Raw genomic sequence first — 14,308 nt, 5'->3', positions numbered from 1 at the left:
AACGCATTTGCTCTAGGAATTTTTTTACAACAAAGCAAAACAAGCAATACAAAACAAAATATTCGATCCAAATTGCCCTGAAAAGCATCACGGATAGTTGGTGAGCATTCCCTACTTTAATCCCCCTTTTGTTTACAAAATCTTTCAATTTTTGGTGTCTTATTGCTAGCAAACAGCAGGTAATAAAATGCGCTCATCAAACATAAATAAACAAATAAATAAATAAAAGGGGCAGTACCGTGAGGGGTGTAGGTGAGGAGGGGGAGGTATTTCTGTTTGCTGTGTTTGTTACTGATGCACTTAGAGGGCATGGAAGCCACTCAGAAAGTGAGAGGTGAATGGGAGAATGAGTTCGGTGTGGGATGAATTGGGAACCCAAACAAATATAGTTTCTGCCTTGTTTCTTCATTATGATGTGTCATCTATGAGAAGGCCTGTTCTCAGATTACTGTCACTATTCTGAGGAAAAGCAGTTGGTAATTGCTTTATTTAGATTATAATGGAGTCGCTATGTGTATTTATTACCAATGGTATTTAACTTAATAGTGGTTTTAATTGTTGAATGGCACCAATTTGTTCAGGCGAGTGGGTGTTTTAGAGTATCAGTTAGGTCTTAGTCATGCTAGGTGCCATTAATTCTTGGTGGAAAGGAAGAACTATATCCTGAAACTTTCTGTTCTGATTATTACAAAATAGATAAAATAAAAATTGGAAATTAATATATATCTGACTGGAATCTAAGGATGTATCATTGAATTTTATTGTTTTCTTGTTTCATCAGATCCCAGGTGGAAAGAAGTTTGATTCTGTGGTTGTCAATGGATTCGTTTGTACCAAGAATATTGCACATAAAAAGGTAATGTGATCCTGTTCAACAGTGAAGTTCAGCCAGCTATGACTTTGTGCCAAGCGAATAAGTGGCGGTACCCTAATCATGGGCAAAAAGGAGAATGGGCATTGAGGAGCAACTTAGCAGTGTCTGCCACAGAGGCAAAATTTTTGGAGGTTCAGAGAATGTCCCTGTTATCTTTCTCACCTTCTATCTCACCTTCAGGCCTGAGGACACTTTCTAGTAGTAGCACAAAGGAGTGGGGTGAAATAACCTGGTATATTAAGGAAATGTAGAGATCTTAAGGTGTAAGATGGGAAAGGAGAGGAGGCTGGAGGAAGCAGGCTGAGGGCTTTGTAGCCCATTAAGCATCTTAAACTTTATTTTGAAGGTCACTGATTCTCAAATTGTAGTGTACATCAGGATCATGGGTGGACTTCGTTAAAAATGTAGATTCCTGTCCGACCGGCATGGCACAGTAGTTGAGCATCGAACTGTGAACCAGGAGGTCACAGGACGATTCCTAGTCAGACACATGCCTGGGATTGCCGGCTCAATCCCCAGTAGGGGGTGTGCAGCCTATCAATGACACTCTCTTCATTGATTTTTCTCTCCCTTCCTCTCTCTAAAATCAATAAAAACATATTTAAAAAAAATGTAGATTCGTAAGCCCCTCCCTGAAAAATTCTCCCTCAATGGGTTTAGGGGAGTGAGAGTGTGGGGCATAGGGGAAGGGTGGGGCTGCTTTTAAAGCAGGCACTCCAGGTGTTCCCAGTGTCATTTGTTGGGCCTTGCATTTTGAGAGCCCAGTGATGTATCATCGTGTTCTCAAACCTTGCTGTGCTTCGGAATCACTAAGGAATCTTACTGAAAATAGAGATACACTGACCCCACCTCTGGGGATACTGATTTGGTTACAGTGAGAGCTCAGGCAGATTTCTAGTCTGAGGGTCTAGATGGATAAGCCGCAGTCCTGTTTTCACTTTCTAAGCAGAGACTAATACTTTATTTTTTGTAAGGCATTGAGCCTCCTGAAAATTGTTAGTGACAATAGATAAATAAAAGTGTGCCTGGATTCGATATTATTTCATAGCAATGATCCAAAGTCAGTATTTCTACCTGAGTCTTACTGAAACAGTCCATTACCCGTTAAAGTAGTACTTTAAACCAAATTAAATGAACTTCTTCAAACTAAGAGGTAGATTTGTTGAGCTCTTCTCCAGAGTTGAAAATTGTATGTGGGTGTGGTAGAAGCATGCATGGATGACTGTCTTGCCCCACTGACCATATTTAGAGATAGTCTTTACTTTGAAGTTGCTGAAAAAGCCCCAGCTGTAGTTCGCTAGCTGGTGAGTCACTGTTTTCAGGACCATTTGTCAGTCGATAAGCTTGGTCAGTCTGAAACCTCTATTGAAGCATTCAGGCTTTTGCCTGTCTTCAGTTCATGGTTAGAGTACATTGTTTGGCTCTCTGCATCTGGGGATGCTTTAAGGGTGTTTTTTTTAAACTTCTTGTTACTCAATTGGCTTGCCAGTATGTGACTGCTTGGACATGTATTCTATTAGAAGTATATTCAGGAGGCATTTTAATTCATTTCTCCCTCCTCTATACTTCTTGAGTTGTTTTTTGTTTTTTTTAAAAAATATATCTTTATTGATTTCAGAGAAAGGAAAGGGAGGGGGGAGAGAGAGAGATAGAAACATCAGCGATGAGAGAGTCATTGATCGGCTGCCTCCTGCATGTCCCACAACTGGGGATCAAGCTCGCAACCCGGGCATGTGTCCTGACTGGGAATTGAGCCGAAATCTCCTAGATCATAGGTTGACGCTCAACCTCTGAGCCACACTGGCCAGGCCTTGAGTTTTTGAAAGGTTAAATTACGGTCTTTAAGCCCCTCTTTCCCCTACCCAGGACTTGATATCTCTTATGCAGTATTAGAAATAAAAAAATTGTTAAGATTACAGAGGACTAGATTTTAAAAATAGCATTAGTGAAACGAAGCCAATTTTTGAAGAATTTTGCATTGCTTTGAACTAACTTATTTGCTTTGAAAAAATATAAGCAAATATCACAAAAGAACTAAATGAGAGGATTTTAATACGAATATATGAGATAATCTATTTAAGAGGAATTAAGAACAGAATGAATGTAAAGTTATGATTAAAGAAGTTCTATAAAATACAAACTTTAAAGCTTTAACACATTGTTTATTTTTTTTGTAGATGAATTCTTATATTAAGAACCCCAAAATTCTTCTATTGAAGTGTTCCATTGAGTATCTCTACAGAGAAGAAACTAAATTTACTTGCATTGACCCTATTGTGCTGCAGGTAAGAACTTCTAACTGAAACAAGAATGTAGAAGAATATTTGTATACTGTGATGCTTGCACTCTTACAGCTTATTCCAGCTGATGAAATTTGACAGGCAAAGAAACTTGATTGCTTTTGTTTTAAGATTTTATTATAAAAGACATTTTCATGTATTATACTTTAGAAGGTTATCAAAATATCTGTCTCTTCTTATTTTTAGAGTTCAAAGTGTTAAAGGGAACACATGACTTTTGGGGAATATATGGAAAAAGAAGTGAAAATCTAGTTCCTGGTTTCTCTTCTCACTTGGGTCACTGATTCACTTTAAGGATTTCTCTAATTTACCAGGTTTCCAGTGGTAATACCTGGTTTTGATAGTCTTTCTATTTATGCACATGTTTCTAGAACATTAATTAGTTTTATATGCAACTAATGAATGGGAATGTGAGATGGAAGTTGTATTGGTTTCTGTGTGGTTTTTCATCTAAGTGGGCCTAGAATAGCTGCAGTCAGATTATAACCCTCAGCTCTACGGCTACACAGGCAAAAACCCTTTGAGCTCTGCTTTAGGAAATTAAAAGTGAGCTCCTCCTCGAAGGGCTCTCCCTCAGGGAGATGCACCCCCAGCCCTGTTATTGGCTCTGCTGCTCAGAGCTCCATTTCCAGTTGTACAGCTGCAGTTGCTTTTGTACGTTTTGAATTTCCCTTCAGGTAGCCTCCAGCTATGCTGAGCTGCCTGTCTAGGCTGTCCAAGTTCTCTCTCAGGGTACCAATTATTATTTTTGTTAGTGCTCTGCATATGAAGTTGCATAGGTTTTAAAAGTTTCCTGCTTCAACCCCCTTTTCCCCATAAATAATATTAATTTTAATTTATGGTTGTTCAAAATGGGAGGCTTTCAGGAATGTGTGTATCATATTATAGCAGAAACACTTATATTTGGTTCCAGAAACATTTAGGGAAACGTTTTTTGAAAATTCATTGGTGATAGGCACATTTTTCCAAGAGTGGAAGGAACAATCCCTTTTGCACTGAATCCATACACGCCACCAGAGGAAACTGCGTTGTGAAAGTCACCAGGGTTTGTGACATTCTACTCTGTTGCCTAATGAACTCTGTTACCTGGGCCTGTTTCCTCTGGAATTCAGCCGTGTATCAGTGAAAATGAGAGGTTTTGACTGGATTTATACCACCCCTTCTGGGCCTGACTGACTGACTTCAGTGGAGAACTGTAGTGAGGAGGAAGGGCAGACACAGTTACCTTCCATGGAACCTGAGACCCTGAGGCTGGTTTGCTGGCTCTCATCCAGGGGCTCAGCAGAGGGCTTCTGTGGGATTGGATTATAGCCGTGTTGGTTGTAACACGCATCCCGACTGCAGGGATGTTAAAACGTGTAAAACTGTATGTGTCGAAATCGAGGAACTAGGTAATTGAAATCCACAGATACTTATTTGCAAAAAAGTCACACTTAAATGTATCTGCTTTAACTCCATTCTTGCAGTCAGGTTAACAGACTGAAGTCTTTCCATGTTAGAGAGGCATGCTCTGAGCAAATATGTACTTGAGAAACATGGTTGGAAAAAAAAGAAACCTAATTTGATTCTATAACCTAACGCATCTTGTTCATCAGTGCTTTAGGACGTGAATTATTATACCTTCAATTCCTGTGTTATTACAGTTTTTAGTTTGAATTGGTAGAAAATACCAGCTGATTTTTTTCTCCCCCCCTCCCTTTTTTTTTGGCCCACCGAGTGTGGAATAACCAAAGAATCAAAGAAGCTGAAAAGTAGATAGCAAAGGGAGGGTGAGAAAGCAGGGGCAAAGAGAAATTTAGCCTGTCTTCACACTGCACTCACCAGGCGGCCCGTAGGCCTGTTGGTCTGCCATAGCTCCACCTCATGTTCATGACCACCTCCTGATACTCTTGCCTTGTAGAGTTGGGCCCAGGCCTCCTTTTTTTTTTTTTTTTTTTTAATCATAGTGTCTAACGTACAATCATAATAGTTGATTGGAGTTGCAACTGAGAGGAAACGTATTTGTCCTTCGTGTACCAGAGACCAGAAACTTTAATAGAGTCAACTTATTCTAGTTATACTTTAATGGAGTTGCACAATAAAATTAATTCCATTTTTGTTAAGAATGGGAGAATTAGAAAATATGTAGTTTCTATCACGGAAACAGTGAGGTGAGAAGAAATATACTCATAATAGGGCAGGTTCATTGTAGGGAATAGGCTCATGCATCGTTCCTGGCACTGACCGACCATGAATACAATCTTGCTCAGCAGACACTTCGGGCAGGTGGAGCAGAAGTGACAAACATGCTCACATGTTCACTTATTTTCTGTCTGAACCCAGAAGTTTTATAAACCATTAATGAATTGTATTGTTTTAACTCTGGTTATATTGATTTGCTTTGAAAATAAGCCTTTGTCATGAAATTGTATTAGGAATTATGTTTTAATTTTTAACTATCACTGTTTTAGGTAGAGTATGATCTGCTGTAAGACTGAAATTAGGAAGTAGCTGAGAGAGCCTCTGTTAGAGAGTTATTGTGCAGATACTCAAGAGAATAGATACTCTGGTTAGCCTCAGTGCAGAAGGGGGAATCCTTCTATATTAAAAACACTTAGAAATTGCTTTCATCTTAGGGGTTGTGAGATGAGGTTTTCTTGTTCTTTTTTTTTTTAACTTCTGAGAGCTAGCTAATTGGATTCTTGGCTTTTGTAGTACAGGTTATTAAGAATTAAAAATCCTTCAAAGTAAAATTAGTGAATTGAAGGATGGAATTTCTCCTGAAACTCTTTTCAGCATGATCAACAGTTTGGAAAGATAAATAATGTTCTTGGTTGAATTTGAATTAATTTGCTTATAGATTTATTTATGGATGAAGAAAACTTTAAGATTGCTGTTAATAGTCAAACTATGCTGATATTTTAAAGTCTAGGTCTTGAATTGTACCACTATAATATTTCTGAATTATCCTCTTTAGGAAAGGGAATTCTTGAAGAATTATGTGCAGCGAATAGTTGATGTTCGACCCACACTGGTTCTAGTAGAGAAAACAGTGTCTCGTATTGCCCAGGATATGTTACTGGAACATGGCATTACTTTGGTCATCAATGTAAAATCAGTGAGTTTTCTTATTTTTCTGTCATTTTAAATCACAGCTGTTAAATGTATATACATATGTGCTAGGGATGCAGGGACCACTGATTATTTGTTTCTTTGCTGCACCATGTGGATTGAAAGTAGGACAGGAAGCATGGCAGCTATTTCACTATCAGACTGAAAGTGTGATTGATTATGTAATACTCATTATAGGAGTCTACTAGACCAAACATGTACTAGATGTTAGTTACGTGGTATTTGTTGATCCCTCATATTGTTTGGGGACTAGTTCAAGCAGAAAATGCTGTCTTCCTTGACAAGTTACTCTCTTCCAAATAGAAGCTAGTTCCAGAAATTCCCTCCCCCAATAGTATCATGTGCCAGTGCATGATGTGTAAATGCCTTTTGATAATGTTTTCAGTATGAGAGTCATTTATTTCAGTGGACACATTGTTATTTCTAAGCAACTACGTGTAGACTAACCTAGAATCAGAAAAAGTCATATAATTATTAAAATTAAAGAAATTCATCGTGAAGGTTATTTTTTAAATTTTCTATTTTCCAGATTAAATTTGCTAAGAATTTTATTCTTCTCTAATTTTGTAATATAATGCTTTTCTGTGTTCTAGCAAGTTTTAGAACGAATCAGTCGGATGACCCAAGGTGATTTAGTGATGTCAATGGACCAGCTGCTTACAAAACCCCACCTGGGCACCTGTCACAAATTTTATATGCAGATATTTCAGTTGCCTAATGGTGAGTGATCTTTAGCATAGATTCACCTGAGATTGGGGGCCTGAGGACATTAGTAACCTCATCAGTACTACAGTGTTCACTTAGTAGGAAATGTCTGTTAGCAGTGGTTAAATGAAGATAGGCAACTGTGACCTTTTTGCTCGTAGATGTTAACATACTGAATTCATTCTGTCTGGACTTCTGTATTGCCACCTGTTCTTAACTTTCTGTTTGTTTCTTTGTAGAACAAACCAAAACACTGATGTTTTTTGAAGGCTGTCCACAGCACCTGGGCTGCACAATCAAGCTTAGTGGAGGTTCCGATTATGAGTTGGCTCGAGTTAAGGAGATCCTCATATTTATGATCTGTGTAGCTTATCATTCTCAACTTGAAATCTCCTTCCTCATGGATGAGTTTGCTATGCCTCCCACATTAACACAAAACCCTTCCTTTCATTCTCTGATTGAGGGGCAGGAGAATGCACAAGAAGGAGCTGCACAAGAGCCGTTCAGCGCAAGTCCGCTGCCCCGGGAGCCTGACTTCCCATTGGAGATTCTTCCCTCTGATGATGGCAGTTCACTAGAGTCTGGGCTTGTGTTTGAGAAGGGTGACCAGGAGAGTAGAAGTGTTCCACAGGACGTTGCCTCTGTGAAGCACCAGGAGCATGCCGCAGCAGCTTGCCCGGCGGGCATCCCCTGTGCTCTCTTTCCGTCAGTACCTGAATCACTGTTGCTGCTCCATGTGGACGACCAGCAGGGTGCCCTAGGCACCGAGCAGCCTGAGACTTGGCAGCAAACAGATGAGCTACAGGATCCCAAAAGCCAGATGAGAGTCTTTAGAGACCCTCTGCAGGATGACACTGGCCTCTATGTTACCGAGGAAGTTACCCCTTCTGAAGATAAACTGAAGACCTATTCTTTGGCCTTTAAACAGGAATTGAAAGATGTGATCCTCTGCATCTCTCCAGTCATCACATTCCGGGAGCCCTTCCTTCTGACGGAAAAGGGGATGAGATGCTCTACCCGAGATTATTTTGCAGAGCAGGTTTACTGGTCTCCTCTTCTCAATAAAGAGTTCAAAGAAATGGAGAGCAGGAGGAAGAAGCAGCTGCTCAGGGACCTCTCTGGCCTCCAGGGCATGAACGGAAGTGTTCAGGCCAAGTCTATTCAAGTCCTGCCCTCGCATGAGCTCGTGAGCACTAGAATCGCAGAGCATCTGGGTGACAGCCAGAGCCTGGGTAGGATGCTGGCCGACTATCGGGCCAGAGGAGGAAGAATTCAGAAAAATGCAGACCCTTTTGCTTATTCAAAGGATGTATCAGGTGCATCAAGTGGCAAATCAGGAAGCAGAACTGAGGGTGACGAAGAGAAAGGCTTGATTCCTGGTGATGCAGTGTGGTCGTCAAAGGTGAGCAGGAGCGATTTGCATGCTTGTGTAAATTTAGAATGTGCCGAAAACCCTTTCTGGCAGGGTAAAAAAAATCAATATGACAAACTGTGTGCAGATTTATTAAATATTTCTTTCACACTTTTTTGGTGTCTTAGTACTGTTGACTTACGTGTTGCTTTAAAATGGATGGAGCAGTAGGAGTATAATGTAATGAAACTGTGTTTTGAGGGTTTCAAGCTGAGCTCATGGTAAACTAGGGAGAGCTCCAAGGGAGGGGCAAGTGTGGAGCTGCTTAAAATTTCTGGGAGGATGACTTGGGTGTAGTGTGGGGTGTCGTTGATTCTTTTATCGATAGTGAAGGGGAGAGTGAGTGATGGAAGCTTATTGTAGGGAATGGATGTGTTTTTAAAAAAAAGTTAGATTTATTCATTTTTAAACATAAAACACTTTGCATTGTTACTTAACTGTGACAGCGCCCTTTATCTTTTTAAACAAAAATGAGGGCACAGTAAGGAAGATTCATTCATGAGAACATTGTGATAATAGTGGCAGTAAAACTAATGAACAAATCCATCTCTGGATGATGAAATGCAATTGTTTGATAAAACAAATAAAAAGATGTCCAAGTTCACTGGTACTCAGGGAAGAGCCAGATCATAATGGTACACCATGTTTTATTGGTGAGATTGGCTGAAAGGAAAATGGCAAGAGCCATGGTTAATGAGGTACAGAAAAGTGCCTGTAATAAACTTTATATAAATTTCTGTTTATATACATTTATGTAATGTGTGAAAAGTGATAGGTCTCTATTAATTTACATGAGCATGGATACCTTGGATGTAGGATTTCTATCTTTTATAACCGATTTCTGTATGAATAAGTGTTTCATCACAATATATGTACAAGGATGTTTACTGAAGTATTATTTCTTATTGTTTGCTATAAAAAACATGGAAAATGAATCAGATCTTATTTAATGACCCAGATAGAGCCCATGGTATATTTTCAAGTGTTAAAGGACAAGCTGTGTTTTAATAGATGTAGCATTATCCCATTTTTATAAAAACAATCTCCTGCGTATACTTATGTGTGGATTTCTGTGTATGTGTGTGTGAGTTAGCAGCAAGAATGCATGGCCTTTAACCATATGGTCAAATTTGTCAATTTGTGGGGGGTTGAGTGGCCTCAAAGGTGGAGAAAACTCCATGAATGTTTTCATATACCTCTGTACTATTTGAATTTCAACAGAGAGCAGGCGTTACCTTTGTAATGATCAAAAACGTGTATAAAGTACAAATAAGTAAATACATTAGAATTTTGATATCCGTATGATATTATATCCAGCCATTAGTTCAGACTGTTTCATATTAACTGTATATTTCCAAAATAATGCAGTTTTGTAAAAATAAATAGTATTAAGAAAACAAGCTATTTAGGCAAAGATTTGTATTTTAAGTTTAACTTAAACTTTTTGAATTGTTTTATCACAAAAACTAACTGCTCTTCCTTTATATTTAGTTTCTTTGAAATCTTCAGCAGAACCCCTACAGATAGGAGGCTTTCAAAATCGAGTGGGGTGTGCTGGGTTTTAGAAACGTGCATTGGGCCTGGAGTGTGTTACAATTTGTGGGTGCTCATCTGCTCCTCCTCTTGCAGGTGGACTGTCTGAACCCCATCAACCACCAGCGACTGTGTGTTCTCTTCAGCAGCTCCTCTGCCCAGTCCAGCAATGCGCCCAGTGCCTGTGTCAGCCCTTGGTAGGATTCTTGTCCCCTACATTATTGCACTTTACCTACGAACAGAATTCCAGCAACTTTAAATAAAAATTCCGCCCCAAGGATCTGTTTTTAGGTACATGGCATGCCTATGGCCATATATGAGTTAATAGAACTTTTAAAACTTGTGAATTAAATATAAAATTTCCATTTGTTCATGGAAGAAGTAAGTGAGATTACCTTGAGAGTGAACAGAATGCGAGGCTGGAAAAGAAATTTGTTATTATAAAAGCAAAAAAGGTGATATAAAAGCTAGTTTTCAGCATTTTGATGATAATGTGTAATTTAAGCAGGTTTTCCCTTAGGCATTATTTTCATAAAAACAGTCAGTCTTTTTTTTTTTTTGCCTTACATTTTATTCCAAAATTTAATCTTAAGTAGACAAAACACATTTTATAATGTTATAAATGATTTGTTTCAAATGATAGTCACAAAAGCCTAGTTATTACATAGTTTATCTTTAGTTTTAAAGTACTATGGAACATAACTGCTTGTTTTTGGAGCACAGTTTTCATGACAAAATGTGTTCCATATTTTAATTTTGGACACCAGAGACATGCATACCTGCCAGTGAGATCAGGGATTCTTCAGGTATCAACAGAGCTATAGCAGGTGACCAGGGCTGAGGGAGCCCACAGGAATTTTCCATCAGAGTATATGGACTCCTCAGGTCAAGGCTTGAATAAGATGTGGGTTTCAGCAGGGGTCTAGCCAAACTCTCCTATTCGTGGGCATTTATCAGTCAGGTATAAAACTAGGAATTGGCTCTCCTGGAAGAATTTGAGCTGCTGTATACCAGGCTCAGTAAGGTAGCCTAGAGAGCAGGAGACAGGAGTCCCGTTTTATGTTGACAGGGCATAAGGCTTTGCAAAGGGAATTTTTACTCATTTACTATTATAATTTCTGCATCGTGATCAAATAGTTTCATAAGATACTAATGGACTGGGAGTGGATAAGATGCTAATGGATAAGTGTGGCTAGTCTAAACTCGTTTTATCAGCTGAGGTGAAACCTGTTCTGTAACAACAAAAGAATATGAGCTGCATCAACACTGTATCATAAGCACATCTAATAGATAATGTTTGTAGTCTCATGAAATGTCTTTGCTGTGTGGCAAGTCCTATGGTACATTACTAAGAAATGGTCTCTTCCTTTAGGATTGTAACAATGGAGTTTTATGGAAAGAATGATCTTACCTTAGGAATATTTTTAGAGAGATACTGTTTCAGGTAAGAGCAAATTTTCTCTTTATATTTCTATTTATGCTTTTTCGATGCCTAGATTTTCAACCTAAAGCATAGATATGAGTCATTGTTGTGTGCCTTCACTTTCATACCACATGCAAAGAAGTAGTCTCTTTCATACTCAACCCGGGATGTCTTACCCAGTTCCATTCCTCAAGTCTGTGCCCATCTATCCTGCGAACCCTAAGACTTTTTTTTAGGATTTGTGTTTTTGTAGTGATTCATTTGAGAGGCAAGAGAAGCATAGGATCTCAGGTTTAAGTCTTAGTGTTATCACTTGCCACTTACATTGCAAAGAGCAAGTAACTTGATCTTTACTAGCCCCCTTTATAGGGAATAGCAAGCTCCAGAAATGGAAGGAGTTTTAATAGGTAAAATGAGTTGATGTTTTAAAAATGCTCAGCAAATAGAAGGTGCTTAACAAGCGGAAACTGTCATCGTGCTGTAGTTGAAGACAGGATGTCCACGTATAGGCCCCAAGCAGTCCTTTCAAGTGGAGCCCCGTGCAGACTGCCCACCAGTCATTCTTACTCTAGAGAGGATGCTGCCCTTTCTTGACAGTGGTTCTGATTAGACAAATTCATTACACATCGCTCCTCAGTTCTATGGTTAATGTGAGGACTTTCTTTTCATCAAAGGCCTTCTTACCAGTGTCCTAGCATGTTCTGTGATACCCCCATGGTGCATCATATTCGGCGCTTTGTCCATGGCCAAGGCTGTGTGCAGATAATCCTGAAAGAGTTGGATTCTCCAGTGCCTGGGTATCAGCATACGATTCTCACCTATTCCTGGTGCAGGATCTGCAAACAGGTAAATGTACCCTGTGACTATAATATTTCATATAATATTTATTTCTTTATTGTGTAGTACTTCTTCGTAGGTGAGGGTGGTCTGTTATTTTGGATGTATTATTTGTCATTGGCTTTTATTTTGCCTTCTAGTGCTGTGCATTCCATTTCATGTTTGTTTCTTGAACATTCTATTTTAGAATATCAGTCATATAAAATACAGGTACCTTGTCCAGTAAAATATATGGAGATTATGTCTTGACAGTTCTCAGTTATGTTTGTTTATTCATTCAGCAAACACTTGGCCCGATGTATGTTCTGGGTATAATGTAGGACTCCTTTCCTTTAGGGGAGGAGACAGACTGGTAGCCCAGTAAGTACTGTATGCTGGGATGTTTGTGTAAGTTGGAGCTTATATCCACATTTCTATCTTAAAGATATAGATGAGGCCGTGTTTAAATTCATCTCTACTGGTTTTTCATGTACATTCTTGGGAAAAGGACCACATGTTTTATTTCTTCTGTGTGCTTTTCTTTTATAACTCCAGAGGAAGTATTTGGTATCAATAGTATGTTTTTAATATATATTTTTTATCCAGATTGTTTACAACGAGCATGTGCCACATTTCATTGGTATCTTTATTGGCTTATTTTGGAGTGCACATGTGGGAATTACAGGTAAAACAAGAGTGTGATCTACATTGATGTCAGTGGTTGAAGAGGGCAGTCAATTAGTTCCTTCTGCAACAGCAAGCAGACAGCCAAGAGGTCATTTTTTGCAATTATCAGTCTTACTTTTTATGCTTGTTTTTATAGGCCTTTAGTTTCTGTTAGACAGCTGGTATTATATTGTTGTAGAATGTGTGGACCTTTGTAGATTGACCAGTGAACTAAATGAGTGACTCTATATCTTGCATACTTTGATATACGCACTTTATTTTAAAACAGAAACTTCTGCTTTTGGGATTATGTTAGAAATGAAAAGGTAATGTTACATCAAAATAAAAAACTTCTACGTGTCAAAAAAAGTTATAACATATATGACCAAACATTAATACACTTAATGTTAAATTTCTATAAGCCATGAAAACAGAAAAATGGGCAAAAGGCATGGCAAAGCAACTTAATACAAATGGTCAGTAGTTTGTGCAAATACATTTACTTATTAGTAGACGGAGAAGTATAAATAAAAATCAGTGAATGTGTTTCTGTTTTTTTTCCCCCTTAAGAAATCACATTTCAAAGATTTATAACTTCTGGGATTGGTAAGAAGTGGGGGAATTGGTACTTGGATACTGTTGGAGGTGTGTAAACTAGTATACCTGTTTTGGAAAACTGTGTGACAAAAAGTAGCAAAGACTATGTTAATGCTCATGTCCTTTGATCTACCAGTTTCCACTTTTATTAATTTATTTCTAAAGAAATAGTTATGGATATTTATAAGTATTTATATAGAAGGAAGCTTATTAGAGCCTCATCAAAATAAAGAAAAACTTGTGATGACTTAAATGCACATCAGTAGGGATTAGTTAATATAGCCATATAACGGGATACTCTGCAGCCATTAACAACCAATCTGTACAAGAGTATTTTATGTGGGAACATATTTATGATCCATTGCTAAGTAAATATAATAAAAGGTTATGAAACTAACTATGGGAAAGAAGTTTCATCATATTGATGTTGGTGATCGGATTACTGGTGATGCTACTCTTCCCAGCCATCCCTAACTTCACCCACCTTTACACATTTCTTTTTCCAGGTTTCTGCAGTCAGACTATATTAGATTTGTATTAGAAAAGAAAATAACATTATTATTTTTTAAAAGAGATTCTCAATATGTGATTAGATGACAAATGATTTATGCTGAATTTCAGGTAACACCAGTTGTTGCTCTTTCCAATGAGTCCTGGTCCATGTCATTTGCAAAATACCTTGAACTTAGGTTTTATGGGCACCAGTACACTCGCAGAGCCAATGCTGAGCCATGCGGTCACTCCATCCACCATGACTACCACCAGTATTTCTCCTATAACCAGATGGTGGCATCTTTCAGGTGAGAAGTCAGAGCGACTCTATGCAATCACATACTCCCTGGAAGGCTTTGTAACGTTTCCACTATTACTAG

The 14,308-nt window shown here is 38.5% G+C and overlaps 1 protein-coding gene across 7 annotated transcripts in view; it reads left to right on the top strand.

The window, feature by feature from the left end:
• PIKFYVE (phosphoinositide kinase, FYVE-type zinc finger containing) overlaps positions 1-14,308 on the top strand; it is a gene marked incomplete at its 3' end in the record, with an annotated part of 69,210 nt that overhangs the window by 32,149 nt on the left and 22,753 nt on the right. For all 7 annotated transcript variants that reach the window (XM_081142892.1, XM_081142888.1, XM_081142891.1 and 4 more), the window contains 9 exons: positions 782-856; positions 3,052-3,159; positions 6,131-6,271; positions 6,879-7,005; positions 7,230-8,392; positions 10,031-10,131; positions 11,307-11,378; positions 12,032-12,203; positions 14,058-14,236. In XM_081142892.1, coding sequence (XP_080999018.1) covers positions 782-856; positions 3,052-3,159; positions 6,131-6,271; positions 6,879-7,005; positions 7,230-8,392; positions 10,031-10,131; positions 11,307-11,378; positions 12,032-12,203; positions 14,058-14,236 — 2,138 coding nt within the window. The remainder of the gene's footprint in view (positions 1-781; positions 857-3,051; positions 3,160-6,130; positions 6,272-6,878; positions 7,006-7,229; positions 8,393-10,030; positions 10,132-11,306; positions 11,379-12,031; positions 12,204-14,057; positions 14,237-14,308) is intronic.

The sequence above is a fragment of the Miniopterus schreibersii genome (genome assembly GCF_964146895.1).
Source record: "Miniopterus schreibersii genome assembly, chromosome: 7".
Taxonomy (NCBI): domain Eukaryota; kingdom Metazoa; phylum Chordata; class Mammalia; order Chiroptera; family Miniopteridae; genus Miniopterus; species Miniopterus schreibersii.
Note: the sequence above shows the minus strand (reverse complement) of the source record. Positions and strands in the feature narration are given on the sequence as shown.